General features: G+C 40.8%; 1 protein-coding gene across 1 annotated transcript in view; it reads right to left on the reverse strand.

The window, feature by feature from the left end:
- Window positions 1-1,405: 1,405 nt before the first annotated feature.
- The window catches only part of LOC143296629 (uncharacterized), a 141,329-nt gene continuing 128,917 nt past the window's right edge, over window positions 1,406-13,817 (reverse strand). Inside the window, exon 11 of the mRNA XM_076608659.1 lies at window positions 1,406-7,614. Coding sequence (XP_076464774.1) covers window positions 7,427-7,614 — 188 coding nt within the window. The 3' untranslated portion in view covers window positions 1,406-7,426. The remainder of the gene's footprint in view (window positions 7,615-13,817) is intronic.

A 13,817-nucleotide genomic window follows, 5' to 3' on the forward strand; every position in this document is an offset into this window, starting at 1 on the left:
CAGTGCTTGAGGAGGAATGGCCATCTGTAACCACAGCAGTGGTTGTGTGTAGAGGCCGAAAGGATCGGGCAGGGGAGACTAAGTGCAGAAAGTGCTTTCAAATGCCAATTGTTTGAGACGTTGATGCTGGATTTGTGTTCAAGCAAGGTGATGGGGTGAACTGATGTGCTTGAATGCGGCATCTGCCGTGCTGGTATGAGTGGGCAGAAAGGTACACCCCTGTGGCTAATGGACGGTTCGTTGTGCTTTGTGGGACGCATCCGTCCTCGTCAATATGCCTTTCTCCCAAATGTAGAGTAAAACAATTATGACCCAGGCCTTCTGCTACTAGAGAGGAGTAGAAGAGATGGGCTGAGGGTGATTGTCTCCTGCCCAGTGGGCAGTTTTTGGGTCCGCTAAAACTTGTAAGGCAGGATAGACACCTCTTCATGGGAAGGCTGGCTAGGATGTAGGGCCTGTGTGGAGCTTTTGTCACAATCACAGTGGTGCAAACCAAGGGTTGTTTTAGGCAAGGGGAGAAAGAAGGGATGCCTTACAAACTTGGAAGGAATGAAAGGCATGTGTGTCCAGAGTGGCACCTCTAAGTTGGACTGCCTCATCCTTCCTTGTGCATCTCCAGCCTTATGGGTGATTGTTGCAGGCAAATGAGTTGGGTTGCCTTGTCCGTCCTTGCACCAAGAGAGGCATTCTTAGCCCTGTGGGTGTGAAGGGGGTGTGTGTGGATCCCAAAGGACCAACCCCTACTGAAATGTGAAGGAGCATACATTCAGGCGTGAATGAGGCTATTATTATTTTATTTTATTTTTGTGAGTGCAGTCGTCCTCCAAAAGCAAGGTAGGGATGAATTTATGACAATGAATACATATATGTGCCGAGGGAATAAAAACTTCCATCAGCTCAAGTGATGATGTCAGAAGTATGCCAATGACAAGAGATCGAAACACAAGAAATAAGCGGCTGTATAAGCATACATGTAGCGTGCACAGATATACCCAAGTAAGTGGGTAAGTGTGCATAATCATCAATGGAAAGGAATCTGTCCATGCACCTACATATGAGATGTACATACGCATATGAATAAAGTGCCAGTACGTAGAGGCAGAGAGTTCTGGGCATTGTGAACAGAAGGCCGCAAATGCAAGTGTGCCTATGTTGCTATGTAGGGAATCTCAATGAATAGATGTCAATGAACAGAGATAGAAATATAATTGTACATGTTAATATGAAAGTCGTCTGAGCTTATCCCATAAGCACATACACATGTGTATACCGATGGGTAAGTACGCATCTATAAGTGAAAGCAGAATGTGTCTGAATGTAGCAATATATCTCGTATATATGTAAATATGTGTGTGTGTATATATATATATATATATATATGTATATATATATACATATATATAGATTTTTTTTTTTTTTTTTTTTTTTTTTTTTTTAATATGTATATATATATATATATTTCGTGATTGTTGCTTGTGATAATAAATCAAATGGATAGAAGGGGAAATATTGTGATGCATTTCCTGTGGCCAATAGCCTGAGAAACAGCAAGAAAAGTGCAGTTGCTATGCAAAGATGTGTAAAGTCCCTGACTGGGCATGAGGACCCAATGAGAAACCGAAAGAAAACATCGTTGGTGGACAGCACGGGGGGCAGGAGTGATGTGCTGTGTCGGCGAAACTAACCACAGCTTCAAGCGCCTAGGTTACAAATGTGGAGTTGCCTCCCTTGGCGCCGAAAATCGTCGAAAAGGAAGGTGTCTTTAGAGCACATATCCCCCTTGTGCGACGTGTCCTCGCTGAACAGGGAGGAGTGTCATGTTGTGTGTGAGAGTCCGTGGTTCGATGCCACCGTAACCGACACAGGTGAAAACGAGCGCAAGGGGAATAATTATAATGTCCCTTTGTGCCGTGGGCATCCCAACCCGAATCGGTCGCCATCGGACGCGAGACGGTCGGGGCATGTAGCATGACGGCGCCGTAATCCAGTGTTATGGGTGCATCCCCCTGTTGCTGAACGGCGGTCCAATCTCGCGAATAGCTCCTGCGAGAGGACCGACGTTCGGTTGTCAGTTGTGTGTTGACGGATAAAGTGATAGACAAGATCGGCCCGAGCACTGCCGAGAGGCAGGATCGAGTTATTAATACATTTAAGAATTATCTTGATATTCATTGTGAAAACTTAAAAACAAAACTCATTTACATATTTTCTGATTTTTCAGGCACTGCGCACTCAATGTTGAAAAATGCAACAGACATACGTGGGGACTCTCTTTTTCTTCCCCACTTCAAGCGGGTAAAAGGCCTTGTCAGGCTTGCACGCCTTGATATTGATATATGACATGATATAAGAGGTACTCCAACGTGGAAGTGCCAATATCAGTCTGGGAAACAGCAGAGTTAGGCAATGGGGCAGAAGAATCCAACACTGCCAAAGTTCCAATGGGGCGTGCACGTACCTGCTCTGTGGGCGCAAGGCGCCGCACCAGAAGGCAGAGTGGTGCATAATTGCTGCAGCAAGTTTAGCGATGAGTTGCTGATTGTTTAGTTGAGTAGCTTGCTGAGACACCATTAGTGGATGGGAAACAGCAGCACTCGGCGGTGTGGCAAATGGGGTCATCACCGCATAGCTTGGTAGGACCGTGCACACGCTCGCACTGAAGGCGAGGAGCAGTGCCGGTGCAAGGGAAATAACTGCGGCAGTCACCGACAAGGGTGCCGAAGCAGGGGTTGCCTCCCTTGGATCGGGTGATCCGGACAAGGAGGGGGGTGCACGCGTATGGGCAAGCGTGTCCCCTAGTGGTCCACCTTCCTCCCTACACCAGGGGAGGGCATCCCTACACGCCTCGGTCGCTATTGGATCCGAGACGGTCGAGGCAAGCCGCGTGGGGGGTCGCGTGATCCGATGTCACGGCCGCCACCACGGACGCATCGCACATAGGGCCCAGTCTAACGTGCGGATCCAAGACAAGCTGCCTTTGTTGTTGTTGTTGTCCCCAAGGGATTGTGGCCATTCCATTGGTGCAACTGTGGGTATGGTAAAGAGATAGAGGAGATCGACTCGTACACTGCCGACTGGCAGGGCCGAGAAAACGCGGATCGCGTCGAGTGAGTTCGCGGATCGATAAAAATGACATGAAAGGTAACACTGACCTGAGTGTGTGACCACAAACCTCTAGAAGTCACCAGAGGAGGTGGCGGAGGTCTGGAGTCGACCGGAGGGAGCGGAGGAAGTGGAGAAGGCGGCGGGTTGGCGTTGTTTAGAGGGCCAGTAGTAGAGGGCCCAGAGTGTCAGCGAATCGATTGCGATCGCGCCTTAATTTTAGCACGATTCCCCAATCGAGCTACATAATTATGTGAGCTGGTTGGAGACATAATTTGACCACAAACAAGAACGCCAGAGAATCGACAGACAGACAGAAAATACGAAAAAACTTAGCCGTATGAAGAGCACAGGTACAGGAGTCATGATGGCTGCCGGAAAAAGAGGGCGATAACCAGCGGGACAAAGGGGAGGTTACCTACTTCCGGGAGGTTATCGGCCGTAGTTTCGTCTGCTCCGCATAGGCGGATAGTAGTTTGCACAGGACAGGAATGTCAGACCCCTGCCGGAGTCTGCACTAGTTGGGTCACGGTTAAGTATGTGTAATTAAACTGTTGTTTTTGTTGTTGTGGTTTTGCCAACATATTCAGAGCAATGGCTTCAGTTGTTTTCTCTGTGAATGAGGATCAAAACCGAATGACTGTTTCATTATATTTTTGTACACAACAAAAGTTTCCCAGCAACGTCAGTAAAACTTTGTTTTTGTTTTTGTGGCAACATATACCAACTTAAGAAAACTGTAGTAAATGGATTTTTAAAATTCTGTCAAACTGTCCACTTCAGCTTGAGAAAATACATTTCTAGTTTCCAATATACATATTTTTTAGTTCAGGTGCGCATATATGTCAGGATCTGTTCAGTTTCCTAAAGAACTTGAATGTTAGTAACATGATGCTGGTGACAGCCTGGTGACAGATGGCCAGACAGCAGCAAACAATGTCACACAGATTGATGTACACATGAGTAATTAAGCCCTGATCGAACATACTCCATGCTCAGCAGGCAGTCCAGTTCCTTTTGTGCTGAAACAGTCAAAATGCCAACATGATTGTATCATTTTGTTGATTAAAAAGGGCCATCACCAGAGAAATTGTTGGTCTGGAAAATGATATTTCATAATAATTATGGACGCTCAGCTCATAATGCTCTCCCCTTTATATGTATTGTGTGATAGTTGCGTCTGACTGTGATCATCAGAACAGTAGAGGAGGCAACTGCTGTACCAACTATTTGGGCTAGAATTAGATTATAGTGGAGAGTGTCTTGCCCAAGTTACATTCCCACTCTCTCAGCCAAGAGGGTTTCAGGGCAGTTGGCGTTGAGATGGTTCCCAAAGGCCAACAAAGGCAGGATGTTAAATAAAAAGAAAAAAGAAAACAGAAGAAAAAGAAAAAGGCTATCAAAGATTTGTATGCTCAGCAAGGAATATTTTCTGATTTCACTACAGTTTTCACTCTCCCTTACACCTCTACCCCCTCCACACATAGAGAAACTTCCACACAGGCACAGACACAGACACACAGATACACAGACACACACCAAGTTGATGCAGAAGCATATCACACCTAAAGACATACCCCCTTTCACATGCCTCAATAAATGAACCAAAACAAAACGATGTGTTTCAAATTTAGTCAGTCACATTTGTGAACAAGCGGTTCAATGATGTTGCAACTTACTTACATTGATTTCCATACAACCTAACACTTTAAAATACTCAGATAACATCTATTATCACCCTGAACCCCAACAGGTGCATATTCAATAGTGCAATGAACCATTCCCAGAACAGGTCAACTTTCCCCAGAATCAATGAAACTGGATGAGCACAGACGTCACTCAGCTTTGTTGTGCAATTTCAGTGCAAGCATGCTTGCAGCATGGCTAGTTCATTGCTCACAGTAAAACACACAGCAAATAGTTATGATTCTGACTGGTTACAATTATAGCAGTACCTTTCTGATTCCAGACTGCAGTACCTTTCTGATTCCAGACTGCAGTCTGTTTCCTGTTGTGTTTGAAGCTAGGTAAAAATGTGAAGCAATTGAATGAAAGTTAAAAGCAGGAAAATCAGTCACAAATGGGTATCAGCTGCAATTGCTGACACCTACCTAAGTAACAGTAACCTCCACTCTAACAAGATCAGAGGAGAAAGGAAGTCTACAAGAAAGGAGAAGAAAATCTCTGTGTGTTCCCTTCTGAAAAAGATAACCCAGACAATTGGAATAAACAACTGAGTCCTTTGACAATGTGACAATAAGTTATCCCTTCTAAATCTAAAATATGAATAAGAAACAACAGTGATAATCATAGTATGACAATATTAATATATATATATAGACATACAATGATATATATACATGTGTGTGTGTGTGTGTGTGTGTGTGTGTGTGTGTGTGTGTGTGTGTGTGTTCTAAAATAATACCCAACACTATTTTTTCTGAGACACAAGGCGTGTTTTGATGTACAGTAATTTTGGTAAAAGGAAGCAAATATTGAAAAAAAAGAAAATGAAATGTGCATGAGTAACCAATTAAGCAACCCTTTCACTTTATTAGTTTATACAGCTATATACAGTTTGAAGTTACTTGAAACTGAAATGTTTTGGTGCTAGAGTGTTTTCGGAATATACAACAAATTATATTTGTACACTTACTCATTGTAAATCTTCTGTGGATGCATTCAACTATTTTATGAACTAATCATACATGACAGTATAAAAAGGGAAAAAAAATAAGGAATAAACTATAAACAAAAGAATTGGAAAGAAAAAAGAAAAAGAAAAAAACAACAACAAAAAACCACTTTTTTCAGAAAAATCAAAGTGAATAGTTAAATACCTCTGATGACAGAAAAGATTTATTTCTGTAACAAAAAAATCAATCAAATATTAATAAACCACTCCTGAACTGATGATATTATAATGATAATGGTTGTCGCTTGGTTTCAAGGAAGACATGACCGTGTAGCTATCTATGCAAACGTGAGTGACCCTGCAGGCTGAATCTGGATTTGCAGCCTTGAGCACACAGGACACTGAAAGTCTGCTGATTCTGCAAGGACAGATGCTGCTCTGTGGCCACGTTCTGTGGCTGCCTGAGCCTTATTGCAGCGCCCCTCTTCATCTCTGTAACACTTTTCTTGTAAGAGTGTGCCAGTGTACTCTGTCCCTGCGTTGTGTTGACAAGTTCAGCAGAGATGTCACACCACTCTGGACTGTCTTTTCAAATAAAAGTGACCACTTGTCCAAAGGGCGCCTATGTGCAGGTTTGTGATGACAGCCAATGGTCACATCTACCTGTCGCTTCACGACTTACCCACTGCCACACTGACGAGACTTAAGTCGAATAGATAGATAGACTACACAGAAAGAACTGTGTCAGGAGAGTTTTTGAAGTGGTAAAACTGTTGCACTGGGGCAGTTCTACTCAAAGACTTTTTTGGTTTAAGAAGCTAGATTTCAGAGGATCAGAGAATCATCATGTCTGAAGACTATTGACTCCTATCTATGCCATGCTGTAAAAAAGTGTTAATGACCAGTTCAATGATAACACTATATATATTCATATATATGGGTGAACATTAACATTTTTTCTTCTTTTTTTTTCACTTGCCCAGTTGAGCAAGTCTGTGGAAAATTCACAAGACCACATCACCAGGAAAATGGGTTTTGTATTTGCCCAGCTTTCAGAAACTTACAAGTTACATGCATCAGACTATGTGCACACACACAATCACATGAATATACAAATACACATACACACACAACAGAAAGAACAGTATGTGTTCCTTACAAGCCTAAAATCTGAGAGCTATCATGGCCTTCAGTCTAAAAATCTGGAGGACATTTGGTATTTCAGAGGATCATGTTCCAAGAAAAAGCAGTCTTAACATGCCTATATCATTTGTCTTAGTGAAGTGATCTACAACAGAGCAGATTTTTCTTTTAACCAAAAGAAAAAAAACACACAAAAAAACCAGGTTTTTTTTTTTTTTAAATGCCAAGATTCTGACCACCTGCATCAGCATGATAAAAGAAGATGTAACATCATCCTGTTTGCCTGGCTCACTTTCCCACTTTTTCAAGAACACACAAATATTTCTATATTCTCAACATTGTGCCATTCTTAACACACATGATGCATACTTGAAAAGCACATTTTAATACATACAACAAACTCAGTACACATCCAAATGTCTGCAAGCATATAATCACACATCATGAAACACATGCAAAGAGCACACACCCTTAACAACTCCCCTCATTCCCACTCTCCATGTACACACTCATGTATCCAGTTTATACCCACATACACAATGTTCATCATCCATGCTTTGTGAACACTGCACTCAATGTCTGACTATAGGATTCCAGCTCAGGAAGCAGCAGGTAGTCCCCCACCTGGAGTGGCAGTCCAAGGGAAGCAACAACATTCTCCAACCTTTGTTTTCTACTACACAGCTGACGGAATAAAAAGATCCGGGACATGTGAGCCAAGGTACGGCTTTTCTCTGCAATGCAAAAACCAAAAATATAATTATAAAACAGATTAATTAAAGTGCCATAATTTTCTGACTACAACATTTACTTTGGCCTTAATCCTGCACCTTATATACAAAAGTGCCTTAATCACGGATGAAATTAGTAACAGAAAAAGTAGATGAGAATTTTGTTTGATGTCCCGTCACACATATCAGTGACTGAAGACATTTTGTTAGAGAATTAATGTATGCATTTAGGTATAATCATTTAGGAGGGTTGGGGATGAATGTGAGTTGGGGGTAACTGGGTATATGGGAGGTGGGGGGCTGCGGGGAGGGGGGGAGGGAGGGTGGAGGGAGGGAGGAGATGAAATTTGAAAAAAATATCTAAATACAATTACAGAAAATTACTTAATGGACTTCGTAAAAGAGAAGTCATTAATCTAACAAACAAAACAACTGATGATGAATGCAAAAAGTCAAAAACATCAGTTTTCAGTCACTTGTGAGGACATACTCTCATGCAGGTAAGGCTTCACCAAATCAGTCAAAAATCATATGCTTCATTGTCATATTACTGAAGCATATGCAATTGCTAGAGTGTTGGCCTAGAGGTAAAGCGTATGCCTAGGAAGCAAGAGATCTGAGTGCGCTGGTTCGAATCACGGCTCAGCCGCTGATATTTTCCCCCCCTCCACTAGACCTAGAGTGGTGGTCTGGATGCTAGTCATTTGGATGAGACGATAAACCGAAGTCCTGTATGCAGCATGCACTTAACGCACGTAAAAGAACCCACGGCAACAAAAGGGTTGTTCCTGGCAAAATTCTGTAGAAAAATTCACTTCGATAGGAAAAACAAATACAAAAAATGCAAGCAGGAAAAAATAGCGATGCGCTCTCCCTGGGGACAGCAGCCCGAATTTCACATACAGAAATCTGTCGTGATAAAAAGAAATACAAATACAAATACAATTGACTTTAGAGCAGTACCTGGTCAGTAATGAATTATGCAATATAGTCTGAAAATTAAAGTTAGAATCAGTCTGCAAATCAGACCAAAGTCTGAGAGAGTCCACTGACGAGGTTTCAGAGTTGAATGAAAGCACCTATAGAAGTCTCTTGACAGTATATTACTTATTTCCTTGTATAGCAATAGGCAATATACTTTTAAACTATCTATGTAATTCTTTGCTCCCCTTTTTGCTGCACTGTCTGCTTGGTTGTAATAAAGCAATCCAGTATGGGATGGTATCCAATGATCAACATTTGCACCTTTCATAAATAGGGAGTGTAATAAATATATAATTTCAAACAATAAATTTTATCTCTGATTATTCTCAAAAAGGAGCAAACTTTTTAAGACTGACTGAGAATCAAAACAAAATATGGTATTACTTATCATCACTGGCATTTGATCAATATGATTTAAGGCCATAAGGATGGCCACCAACTCAGCTGTAAAAATTCAATGTCCCTTACCTAAATAATATGACATTTCTGTTTTTGGGCCATGAATCACAAAAGCAGATCCAGCACTGCTATCGTCCAAAATTGAGCCATCTGTGTAAACTTTTAAATGATTATCAAAATTTTCTTCTAATTCAATTTTGACAGATGGTGCTATCATATGTGGACATTCTCCTTTTGTTATGTCAGAAGCACATAAGTTGACATTTGCTTTTGTTTACTCCCAAGGAAGGGACAGGTGGCACCAGTACACAAGTTGCCATATCATGTAAATCAAAAGGATTTAACATAGTCATAAACGTGACCAGACAGACCAATTGTTCAGCTTATATAACATTCTGCTATGCCACACTCAGGTCATAAGCTTTGGTAAGATTGAAGGAGGACACAAAGATACTTTTTCGCTTGGAAAACTTTTTTGATTTGTGTAGTGTGACAGGTCAGATGACCAGTTGTAGATCTTCCTTTCCGAAATCCAGTTTGAGCTGATGGAATTGTTATTTTTGTAACAGTAATATACAATTGTAATATTTACAATTCTCTCCATGACTTTCCCAATGTGGGAGGTAACTGAAATTGGTCTATACCTTGAAGCTTCTGTTTGAAGTTTACCCTGTTTTAATACAGGAGTAACTCAATGAAAGTTTATTATATGGAAATGAAAGTTTTTGATACCGCAGGGATTTGTCATTCCCAACACTTTTGAAAAAATGTATGTAATTATCCAGTTTTCTGGTAAATGGCTGGTGTAAGATACTACATCCTTATGAACTGACTATTTTTGTTACTCAACAAACAGATTTCTTTTCCTCCTGAAAAGTTATTGCTGAGTTGATTGTATTATCATTTTGTGTGGTGGGATCTCTATATTTGTCATGGATTTCTTCTTCCTCTCTTAATGTCTTTTGTTTATCTGACAAACTATCCACACTACCTGTTTCAGAATACATATAAATTCCTCAGCCTTCTCTTGAGAGGACAGAAACTCTTTATCCTTTGTTTTAATAGGATAGTCTTGCAGTACCAAGCCTGATTTGATTTCTTTCATTTTGGCCCACACTTTTTTCATATCCTTATGGTCAGATACTTCATTCAAACTGAACTGTCACCAGTTCTGTCTTTTTTCTTGGGCTATGACTTTATTAACGTAGATTTTTGCGAAGCACATTTCTTTATGAGCGGCTTCTTTTACATCATTATCTGGTACCTTTCTAAGTCTTAACCACGTTAGGTATGCTAATTTCTTTGCATTTACAGCCTCCACACACATATTATTCCATCAAACATTTCCAGAAAAAGTATCACTCTTCTTTGAACGTTTTTTGGGAATAGCTATTTCAGCAGCTCCAATAACTGACTTTTATTTTTAAAAGTAATTATAAAATACATCTGAATATTCACAAAATATTTCACTTTCAGAAATGTTCATAAAATAGTTTCTAAATGTTTCCCAGTTTCCATCTTGAGAATCAGATTTGGGGATTTCATCTTCTCCGCTGTATTGAAATATATGGTACTTTCCTTAAAAGGCTGTGTGACTGGCATGTGATCACTGCTTTGTGGATCATTGCCATTATCCCACTGTACTGATAAAGTTAGAAATAGTGATATGAAGGTTAGGTCAAGTGCCGATGCTCTATGATGAGCCACATCTGGGATACCTGTAATCCTCCCATCGTTAAGTAAATGTAATAATGAATCAACAATATTTTCAACAAAATCATGATGAGATACTATCTGACAATCACTATCCCAGGGGGGAATCAAAATCTCCTCCAACGATCCATCTTTCTTTTGAACAATTTAATGCTCGAAACTAATTTGTATTTTGCTGACTTGGACCTTTAGTGTAGTAGACTGATGCAAAATGTATAATTTGTTTATCTGAGACATGCAATTTCACAAACGTAGCTGACATCTTTTCGGTATGGTTTGAAATAAGAGAGACATATAGAACCTGCGTAATTCAAACCACACTGCACATAAATAGCTGCACTAATTTTGTTAGAAACCTCGCTTATATGATAAATATGATGGCAGCCTTCACCTCTATATCCCATCTCACTCTCTACGATCAGCTTCGGATCCATTCTGTTTGGAAATACCCGGATTCAAACTCTCCACTGTCAGCCGCTGCCATTCTTTCTCGGTCTCTGGACCTTTCATTTAAAATGAACTTCCTCTTCCGCTTCATTAGGTCTCCTCACTCAGGGCCTTGGAAATGTTTCCGTACCAAACAGTAATAGCGAAGGTTAGCACACTTTCAATGACTGCTTGGCAGAAATCAACCATGATTTCTTTTTAATTCCAAACTTTTTGAGGCACCGAAGAAAGTACAGGCGCTGTTGTGCTTTCTTAACAATTTTTTCCGTATTTTTCTCCCATTTCAAATCGTTGGAAATGATCAGTCCGAGAAATTTAAAGTCGCTGACGATCATCTACTTGCTTGTCTTCAGTGACAAGTGGTAAGGGGTCAGATCTGGTCTTCCTGGAATCTAGAAATAATTCTTTGGTTTTTGATACGTTGAGTTCTAAGTTGTTTTGATCACACCAGCTGACAAGTTCATGTACTTCTTCCCTATATTTTGACTCATCACTGTTCGTAATCAGCCCTTCTAGAGTTGTATCGTCGGCAAACTTGACCATGGTGTTGCATTCATTTTGAGTTGCACAGTCATGTGTGAATAGTGAGTACAACAGTGGGGATAGAACACATCTCTGTGGGGTGCCTATGTTGAGAATGCATGTGGAGGGAGTGAGGTCACCAACTTTAACAACTTGTGGTCTGCATCTTAGAAAATTTTGGATCCATGCACAAATTGATTCAGGCAGCGAGAGGTCTTCAAGTTTAAAATATGGTTTTGATGGTACTATTGTGTTGAATGCAGAGCTAGCTGTAGTCAATGAAAAGGATCCTGGAATAGCTGTTAGGATTTTCGAGATGTCTGAGGATGTGGTAGAGACCTATGCTAATGGCATCTTCAACTGATCTGTTAGCTCTATAGGCGAACTGAAAGGGATCAAAAGATGGAGGAATGCAGGTTTTTAGGAATTGTAGAATCAAGCGTTCAAATGTTTTCATTACGACTGACGTTAAGGCTACGGGACAATAATCATTAAGACAACTAGGCTGTACTTTTTTGGGAACAGGAATGATTGTTGATTTCTTAAAGCAGTGTGGCACCACACAAGACTGAAGGGATATATTAAATATGTCTGTGAAGACACTAGATAGTTGGACTGCACACTTCCTCAAAAGGCCTGGTGAGATGTTGTCAGGGCCAGCGGCTTTTCTCATTTTCAGACGACTGAAGTGGCATCTGACTTCATTCTCTTGGACTATGAATAGGGGAGTGGGGGTGAGTTTGGGCGCAGCCATGTCAGAAGTAGACAATGGTCTGTCGAATCTGGAGTAGAATGTGTTGAGTTTGTCTGGAAGAGTTCTGTCAGTGTTGTTGACTGTCTGGTGGGTCATTTTATAATCAGTGATGTTGTGCAGTCTGGTCCATACATTCCTAGAGTTGTTTGCAGACAGGTTTTCTTTTATTTTTTTCCAATATAAAAACTTTGCCTTCTTAATACATTTTTCAACACTTCCTTTTGCCTTTCAGTTTCAGTTTCAGTAGCTCAAGGAGGCGTCACTGCGTTCGGACAAAACCATATACGCTACACCACATCTGCCAAGCAGATGCCTGACCAGCAGCGTAACCCAACGCGCTTAGTCAGGCCTTGAGAAAAAAACCCAAAAAACAAAAAAAAAAACAAAAAAAAACGGGGGAATAAATAATAGATAAGCTTGCATAAATAAATAATTATAATATAGAAAAAGGTAGTAGTTATAATATTAGTAATACTAATAAAATGATAATAATAAAACATAAATAAATAAATAAGACAACAATGGTGATAAAAAAGCGAATAAATGTAAAATATAAAGACACACATTCACACATACACCCACACATGCATAACAGAAATGCACCAAACATGCAGTTTCACATATATGAAAGCACAGTCAAATGCATATAAACGTACATGAGCTCCAACACACACACACACACACACATACACACACACACATTACCGTGCACCTCCTCTAGCCCCCTCCTCCACACACTCATTTCAAGTCTAAGTATCGCAGCTTCCACGGCACACACACACACACACACAAACACACACTCACAGAGATGAACACTTACTTGTACAAGCACACACACATACGCCCATATCTCCCACCCCCAACCCCACACACGTACATACAAAGATATATATATATATATATATATATATACATGTTCCAATATCCTGTTGCTCCCACAGTGTAGGCATGCATACACTCACATACCTCATCCTCTACCCCACCTCCCCCCGCACTCCCACCTCCCCTCACACACACACACACACACACACACACACACGTACACATATCTCTCCTGACACTTGTGTACACTTTCACTCTCGCGCATTCACAAACACACTCAAAAGCACAGACCCACACATACACACAAACACACACAGCCGCCACTGACTGGCCGCAAGAGGGATGGGAAAAGATCTCTGATGCCAAGAACGTGGCGTCTAGTGTGTTGCTCAGTCTATTGTATTTGGAAAGGCCTTATTGTGGACTATTCTATCATCAGTTTCGCGAAAAGCTCTCTCTTTTTCCTTTAGTTTTTGCCTAACAGCCCCGTTACACCAAATTTTGTCGTTTGAAAATATTTTGATATTTTTGGATGGAATGTACACACTTTCACAGAATGAAATAT

The sequence above is a fragment of the Babylonia areolata genome, chromosome 21, assembly GCF_041734735.1.
Source record: "Babylonia areolata isolate BAREFJ2019XMU chromosome 21, ASM4173473v1, whole genome shotgun sequence".
In the NCBI taxonomy this organism is placed as follows: domain Eukaryota; kingdom Metazoa; phylum Mollusca; class Gastropoda; order Neogastropoda; family Buccinidae; genus Babylonia; species Babylonia areolata.